This window comes from Poecilia latipinna, unplaced genomic scaffold (genome assembly GCF_001443285.1).
Source record: "Poecilia latipinna isolate Pla-1442-1.1 unplaced genomic scaffold, P_latipinna-1.0 Scaffold3108, whole genome shotgun sequence".
NCBI classification, from domain to species: domain Eukaryota; kingdom Metazoa; phylum Chordata; class Actinopteri; order Cyprinodontiformes; family Poeciliidae; genus Poecilia; species Poecilia latipinna.
Genome location: NW_015115724.1, coordinates 9,683 through 18,450, shown reverse-complemented (window position 1 = coordinate 18,450; position 8,768 = coordinate 9,683). Strand labels below are relative to the sequence as shown.

Genomic DNA, 8,768 nt, shown 5'->3' with positions numbered 1-8,768 from the left:
AGAGCCAAACATTTTTCCAAAGTTAACCAATTTAGAAATTTCTTCCTTAACAACATGAATTTTATGGTCAAAGTTTTGCAAAAGGAGAGAAGACTCAGCAAACTGCTCCTCTGAGCTGTTCACAGAGCGTTCTGCCCTCTCTCTGCTAGAGCAGGCCTTTTATTTGGGAAAACAAAAGTGAGAAAAGATAAACGACAAAAACAGATGGCAAGCTCTATCTAACACACAGGTCACCAAGCTCTTTCCCTTGAGAGCGTTGTAGAAATTTTATGAAGGAATGAGAATCTGTTTCAATAAGAGAGATTAATCTTTGTCTTTAAGTTTCTTTATTCGAAGGCAAAAGCGTTCACTGAGCGCAGTCAGGAGAAGAGCCCTGAACAACACACATCACATAGTTATATAGTCACAAAGACAAAGACCCTCCCAAAGTCTGATGTTATCTCTACTGCCAGATGGCCACAGAAACACCCTGACCCCCTCCTCATGATCTATATCTCACCTCTTGGAGGAGATGATTTTATGGCAGGATGGAGAGCTGATAAGGATTTCAGGAGGAACTTCTAACACTTCTTTGTCAGTTCATGGGGTCAAACAGGGTACAAACTACATTCCACACATCAGATCCTTCAAGACAATTATCAGATCAAGCATTTTACCCAAGATGTCTATCACAAGAGCGATTTCTTCCAAGGGTAAAGGGAACAGTCAGTTCTCAGGAACACAGATATTCAACACAGCAATCGAAAGTTTTAGCACAGCACGTCATTACTGATTAACATTAGACTGAATAATGACCTAAAGTAATAATAAAAATTATAACACAAAAAATCTAAGAGTTCCAACTGTTCTAATGGAGAAAAAGAAAAACTATTTTCGTGCTTTGAAGGTAGTTTATCACAAGGGAGTTAATTTACAAAAAACTCACCGAATAAAGAAAAGTGGATCAACAATCAACAGCTAAAACCAGGAGGTGCAGAAACTAACGATGCCAGAGTTTGCTGCCCCCACTTTCTAATAGGTAATGATCACATCGTTTAAATTGTATTTTCAGATCTTTTACTTAGAAAGACAAGCATTTATATACAGGCACATGCAGAGGGAGTCTGGCTGGGGCTTGAGCCCCTGCCCCTTTTACCCTTGATGGCCCTATTGTCCTTGTTGAGGTTTTTATTTTTACTTTAGTGTTTTTGTCAGGAGGCTTTCTTGTGCCTCTCAAAATAATATTTGTATGCTATTCTGACAGCGTATGGTAATCTGATAGAACACCGCATGAGAGTGAAAGGTGGGGTGCAGAGGGGGGGCCAACAGGAACACATTATTTCTTAGATTTTAATTGGTGCGTTTTGCATCCACTGAAAACAAAGATGTTGACAAATAAACTGGACAGTTTATTTGTGATATTTTCACAGTTGCGGTCTTGACTGGACTTGAAATAACATGCCGAGTCCTCACCGCCCGAGACCATAAAAAAAAGGTCTCCAGACCAAGACTGATCTCGAGTACTACAACACTGATTTTCCCACATATTTGTTTCACGGCAGTCATTGTTAAAATTCTGCTGTGAAAATGTGTTTCTACATGCTCTACATAACCAAAGATATTTTCTCACCCATCCAAATTTTCAGAATCGGGTGATCCAATCCCTTTCATGGGACATTTGTATAAAATGAAGCACAGACCAGAACCAGGTTAGTGTGACACATATTGTGAAATAGATGTTAAAGATGTTTAAGGTTTGCAGCAGGAAACCAGGTTCATTACAGTATATTGATGTTTCATACAGCTGCAAAGTGACTTTTGTTTCCTAGCAGTGAGGAGCTTCAGTTAAACACTTTTTGTTCCTTTGGGAGGCGTCAGAGTGTTTTCCTCTGTTATTTTTATTTCGAACATATTTTCTTTGTATGTTTTTAAATGACTGATTAATAATATCTCTTTGCTCAGGTACATGTATGATGATACAAGCAAATTACTTTAATTGTCTTTGTGGCTTTAATTAAAGTTATCTGTCTTCTTACATCTCGGCTCTTCAGTGACGTTTCATGATTTCACTTCTTTCTATGGAAACATGAATCTTTTTTCACAAGTCAGTTATTCTCAATCTTTTCAAGTCAAAACATTTCACTGTGTTTCTCTAAAATGTATTCATTTGCAGTTTAACTTTAAAACTGAATCACAACCTTCAAAACTACAACCTTGAAATGTTTGTAAAACTTTAGACTGTTTTACAAACTAAAACGATCATACTCAAAAAATGTCATATGTACCAGTATGATCCTTTTATAAGATTAAATACCTTTTGATAACTGACTCCTAGCTCGCATTTCTTAAACAATTTTTTTCCATTAGTCAAGTGAAGTAATATTCTAAAAATAAATGCTGTTCTTCAATTAGCTGAAGAAAATCCTCATAATTAACAGAAATAAAAGGGTTGGAAACATCCGTGTGTTTGTGTAATTACTTTAATACTGTGTTTCACTCACTGAAATATATTAACCTTTTATTAATGTAAAATATTTAATATAATTTAATGCTGAGAGGAGGCTCAAGGCGGAACTAAAAATCGTTTAGTATCTTCAGTACAGCCAAAGTGAAACACACGGAAAACTACGGAGTACATGAGGTAGCGTTAGCTCCTCTTGTAAGGCAGTTTGGAAACAGGTTTGGTGTTTTCGGTAAATATTTCCGTGTTTTCAATAAAACTGTCTTCAGTTCAGCCTCAGAGAGAGTTTATCAACGAGCAGGAAACTCCTGGTGAAGAAACATTTACAGAACTGAAAGAAATCAACGTTAAGATCGAGGAAAAGATGGAGGATCAGCGCAGACTGCTGGATTTTACCAGGATACCGAAGATCTTCTTACACCGGATAGGTACGAAACACCTTCAGGTTTTACTGATTAGTCGGGTTAAAGAGAGTTTTTAGACATAAATAATCGTTGTGTATGGAAAGCTATTTAAAGAAGACGCTCAAATTGTAAACATTAAACAGAATGATTTATGTTAAAGACTAGTCATCATGTAATAACTAATTTACAGTTTGTGTTCCGTAATGGTCTTGTCTTTACTCAAAGTACTGTTTAAAGTTGGATTTACAGGTATTAGTTTTAATTATGTTTGTGTGTAATCTATTTGTTTATGTCAGATTGTAATTTATATTTTGTATTAATTCTTTAAATATAAAATTAAATATATTGTTCATTAAATAAAGTTTCAGTTTATAAAATTCTGGATTTTTACCGAAGAATCCTTTTTGCCTTTAAATTAATGACTGGTTATGTAAAATGGTTTATGAAACCTTAGAGAAGACTCTTAAGGTAATATAACAGGATTAAATCAAGCTGCTGTTTGATCTGTTTTTGTCCTGGAGCCACGAGGTTTAATTATCGCCATATTGCTTTCTCTGCTGGAGATCCATATCTATGAGAAGTAAAGTATATTATTGAAAATGTATGTTAAAATATACACTAGTATTTTGAGCATAATGTGCTTTTTAATGTTGATTTGAATAAATATTGTTGGATTATTCAATGATTGTCATCATTAACTGTTACCATACTTTTAAATGTCAGCTTTAAGTAAAGCATCTAAGGATCCTTGGAATAACAGTAAAACATGAGTTATTTTACATAAATTGAGATTTTTCCTTTCTTTAATATCAGAATTAGACATATTCAAAAGGTCGCATTAATTACATTTTCGAAATTTAAACATATTTTTTAATTAGTGTGAGTCATTATTCTAATCTCAAATGTAATGTTTTCATTAATTATTAATTCTGCATTGACAGAGAAAATACATCTTTATGGACGTTTCATGCATCTTTCATTTACTGTATCCAGAGATAACACTGCAGACGATCTACAACACTGTAATGTGATACAAAAACAAACCAGAAATTTATTTTAAATTCTAAGGATATTTAAAATAAAGTCAAAAGTCCATAATTTAGTTGAGTCGCCCAAAGCCTTCTGTTGTTAAGAGCTTTGGATTTCTGACCCTTTTCAGTTTTGTTGACCTCAGTCAAATTAGTTTCCCTCTTTCTGATCTTGATGTATCTGCAGGTTCCTATGAACACAAAAAGCTCTTATGAAAATATGACAAACCTTTTCAAGCAGTTGTCATGTTTTTTTCTTTCAATATTTGTAATGAAAATGTCTTTGCAGGAAAGTCTTCTGTAATGTGGACCACAATTACTCTCCTCTTCTCACTACTCATCTCTTCGGTGACCTTTTATGTTGTCACTTCATTGTAAGGCAGGATGGACCTTTTATCACAATACAATCAGTTATTACCAAGTCAAAACAACACATAACTGTTCCTCTGAAATATAAAATAATTCACTGTTTAACTTTACAGCTGAATCTCATTCTAAACAACTACAACCTGATATAAAACATTAGATTGTTTTACAAATTAAAACGATATCCAAAAAATTACAATATACGTTTCAGCATGGTTCTTTTGTAAAATTCTATGTACCTTTGATAACTGACTTTTTAGTCTGATAAAATATTCTCATCAAAAATTCCGCGTTTCTTCATAATTATTAGGCATAAAAGGTATGAAAACATCCATCTGTGTGTAATTATATATATTGTTTGTGTTTGTTCAGAGGAAATTCAAGGCGGAACTAAACATCCTTTACAGTTTCTTCAGTACAGCCAAAGTGAAACACACGGAAACCTACGGAGCACATGAGGTAGCGTTAGCTCGTCTTGGAAGGTAGTTTGGAAACAGGTTTGGTGTTTTAGTTAAATATTTCCGTGTTTTCAGTAAAACTGTCTTCAGTTCAGCCTCAGAGAGAGTTTATCAACGAGCAGGAAACTCCTGGTGAAGAAACATTTACAAAGATGAAAGAAATCAACGTCAAGATCGAGGAAAAGATGGAGGATCAGCGCAGACTGCTGGATTTTACCAGGATACCGAAGATCATCTTACACCGGATAGGTACGAAACACCTTCAGGTTTTACTGATTAGTCGGGTTAAAGAGAGATGAAGAGAACACAACGATATAAATAATGGTTTTGTTCGGAAAGCTATTTAAATAATCCGCTCAAATTGCAAATATTAAACAGAATGATTTATGTTAAAGACTAGTCATCATGTAATAACTAATTTACAGTTTGTGTTCCGTAACGGTCTTGTCTTTACTCAAAGTACTGTTTAAAGTTGGATTTACAGGTATTAGTTTTAATTATGTTTGTGTGTAATCTATTTGTTTTTGTTTAGCTTTTGTTCATGTCAAATTATAATTTCTACTTTATTCATTTTTTAAATATAAAACTAAGTATAATGTTCATTAAATTAAGTTTGAGTTTAGAGAAATTTTGGATTTTTACCGTAGAATAATTTTAGCTTTTCAATCAATAATTGATTATAAAATAGTTTATGAAACCTTCAGGTCTTAAAACCAAATATTTTTATTTTGACATTGCCTCAAATGAGGCCTGTCTTCAAACCTATGTTGTATAGATGACTCAACCCTGAACATAAATATTTTACACTAACAGATTATAGAAATATTGTTTTGAAGTTAGAAAACATAGATGTTTTTATTATTTATTCAAGTTGAAAAGCTTTATGTTCCTTTTTAATAAGAAACCCAGGGATTTTCCCAGTGTATTTTTGGAAACCTGCTCTGTTAAGCTGAACTTAACAGAGTCTTTCTCAATGCAAAGCGCCGACAGGTTTGCAATTGCAACATACGCCAAAGCATCGTTGAGGCGCATGAACCATTCGAGGTTCTTACAACTTTAACTGTTGTTGCTGCAGTAATAAAGAACAGATGTTTATGCAAATGAGGATCGGAAAGAAGACATGAAACCAAAACCAGCAACAGGGTTTAAAATACTTATTTTCTTTTTAATGTTCATTAGAAAACAAGTTGTTCTATGCATTAAATGTTTTCAGCATATGATTATGTGTAAGACTAATAATATACTAACGGCATATAACAGGATTAAATCAAGCTGCTGTTTGATCTGTTTTTGTCCTGGAGCCACGAGGTTTAATTATCGCCATCTTGCTTTCTCTGCTGGAGATCCATAGTATGTTTTGACTGATTTCTAGATCCCTTCCAGTCAGACAGACTAAAGTGGTTAAGTTAATTTTTATACTTATGGATTTATAATTTTAGTCTTTGGATCACTTGAAAAGGCTTAAAGTGATTAAAGTGAAGGAATCATTCTCTTACTCACATTTAAAAGCTTTTGTTTTGTCTCTTTGTCCAGATCTCCCACAGTGCTGGGTGTGTAAAGAGGAGGAGGTTCTGAATGAATTCAGCTACCAGGACAGGAAGTCCAGTTCATATAAAGAAGAACCAGAACATCAAGAGTTCAAAGAGGAAGAGAAGCCACTCAGCATCAGTCAGGATGAAGAGCAGATTGTGGTGAAACAGGAGACTGATGACATTTTGGTGAATCCTCCTAATGTGCAAAGAATCCACAATGAAACAGAACCACAGAGGAACCAACTCATCTCTCCCGGTTCTGCTGAGGATGAGAACCAGGATCAGGAAGGAAGCAAATCTGAAGACCCAGGAAAAAAGAGAGGTGAAGAACAGAAACACAACAAAAGATGCCAGAAAGGTAAAACTGATTGTTCACACCAAAAAATGCACTTCAAAGCTCACAGAGTCCAAAAATTATATTCTTGTAAATTTGTGATAAAACCTTCTCTCAAAGCAGTTGCTTGACCAGACACATAAAAACTCACATGGGTAAGAAGCCGTTCACATTTTCAACCTGTGGGAAAAGTTTCAGTCAAAAGAATAGTTTAATTTATCACATGAAGATCCACACAGGGCTTTCTCTAGTGAAACTTTGCTTCTATTAAATCAGCAACATAACATCATGACATAGCAGATAGATGGTCATAAAATTTATCAACAGCTGTACGACATCCTGACTTGGTAACCAGTCAGACCATCATCAAGGAACAGGAGGCGTGTTTCATAGTGGACTCCATCCAGTTATCACTAATAACAATTTATTGACTTAATTTAGCTGCTGCAACATGACACAAGCTGCAGCGATCTGCTACTGGCACCTGGGTCCCATTTCCCAATAGCACAGGTTGCCAGACCAGCCAGTGTCCTTCCACAACCTGGTACGGGTTGCCACAACCAGCTTAATAACGGCGTTGTAGGAGCCAGTACATCTTTGGAACTTAATACAAAATGTTATGTTGTGTTTACATGAGTTTAATTTTTAACTCTGCTATTTTAAAAGATAAGCATGTGTAATTGTATTATGCTTAAGCTTATTATGTGGTTTCTTTTGATTGGTTATTGACTAATTAGTTTATGAAATATGAAAGTAGTTGCTTATTGTAGAAGTCTGGCACCGTGAGAGTAACAGTCTTTTGACCGTCACTTTCTACTTGTTTTGAATCTGTTTATTATTTTTATTTCTTGTTATTAAGTCCAGTAAAGACTTAAAAAGATGACAGGTGTATTCAAAACCTCTTTTTATAGAAGAAATGTGTCACATATGAAAGATTTAAGGGGATAGACTAGTGAGAGCTTGCCGCAACTTCAAGCTTCAAGGGTATACCACGGCTTTTATGTCACAGAAAATTTATGTTTTTTAAACAAAGCAAAAAACAAAAAAGCAAATACTGAGGATGTGGAGGCCTTTAAGTGCCATATTTTGACTCGCATCTCGTTCCAGTCTGATCAGAAGAACCTCATTGGTTTAGTTAATGTTCATTCTTGTAAGATTGTAATTTTAGAATAACCCAAGAAAATCCTGTTTTGATACATTAGCAGGTTAAAGTGAAGGATTCTTTGTCTGATTGACCTTTAAAAGCTTTTGTTTTGTCTTTATGTCCAGATCTCCCACAGTGCTATGTGTATAAAGAGGAGGAGGTTCTCAATGAAACAGAACCACAGAGGAACCAACTCATCTCTCATGGCTCTCCAGAAGCTGAGAACCAGGATCAGGAAGGAAGCAATTCTGAAGACCCAGGAAAAAAGAGAAAGAAAGAACAGAAACAAAAGGAGAAATATGAGAAAACCAAACAGCAGAAAGGCAGAACTGATACTGAAAAACAAAAGCACAAGAAAGCTCAACCAGGGCAAAAGTTATATTCTTGTAAAATTTGTGATAAAACTTTTTTTAAAGAGAGATACTTGACGAGACACATGATGACTCACACAGGAGTAAAACCTTTCACATGTTCAACCTGTGAAAAAAGTTACAGTGAAAGAGGAACTTTAACTCGGCACATGCGAATTCACACAGGTGAGAAGCCTTTCTCCTGTGGGACCTGTGGAAAGAGTTACAGTGAAAGAGGAACTTTAACTCGGCACATGCGAATTCACACAGGTGAGAAGCCTTTCTCCTGTGGGACCTGTGGAAAGAGTTTCTCTCGAAAAAGTCATTTAAATGTTCACATGAGAATTCACACAGGTGAGAAGCCTTTCTCCTGTGGGACCTGTGGAAAGAGTTTCTCTCAAAAAAGTCATTTAAATGTTCACATGAGAATTCACACAAGTGAGAAGCCTTTCTGTTGTGGGACCTGTGGAAAAAGTTTCTCTCGAAAAGACACTTTAAATGCTCATATGAAAATTCACACAGGTGAGAAGCCTTTCTCCTGTGGGACCTGTGGAAAGAGTTTCTCTCAAAAAAGTCATTTAAATGTTCACATGAGAATTCACACAAGTGAGAAGCCTTTCTCTTGTGGGACCTGTGGGAAGAGTTTCTCTCAAAAAAGTCATTTAAATGTTCACATGAGAATTCACACAAGTGAGAAGCCTTTCTCTTGTGG

At 35.2% G+C, this 8,768-nt stretch overlaps 1 protein-coding gene and 1 long non-coding RNA gene across 2 annotated transcripts in view; one reads left to right on the top strand and one right to left on the bottom strand.

Annotated features, from left to right (window-relative positions):
* Positions 1-8,200, bottom strand: part of LOC106940156 (uncharacterized) — a 17,788-nt gene extending 9,588 nt beyond the window's left edge. Inside the window, exon 1 of the long non-coding RNA XR_001423019.1 lies at positions 8,168-8,200. This is a non-coding gene — a long non-coding RNA (uncharacterized LOC106940156). The remainder of the gene's footprint in view (positions 1-8,167) is intronic.
* Positions 1-8,768, top strand: part of LOC106940153 (zinc finger and SCAN domain-containing protein 31-like) — a 19,038-nt gene that overhangs the window by 6,945 nt on the left and 3,325 nt on the right. Inside the window, exons 3-4 of the mRNA XM_015022806.1 lie at positions 6,230-6,586; positions 7,832-8,242. Coding sequence (XP_014878292.1) covers positions 6,230-6,586; positions 7,832-8,242 — 768 coding nt within the window. The remainder of the gene's footprint in view (positions 1-6,229; positions 6,587-7,831; positions 8,243-8,768) is intronic.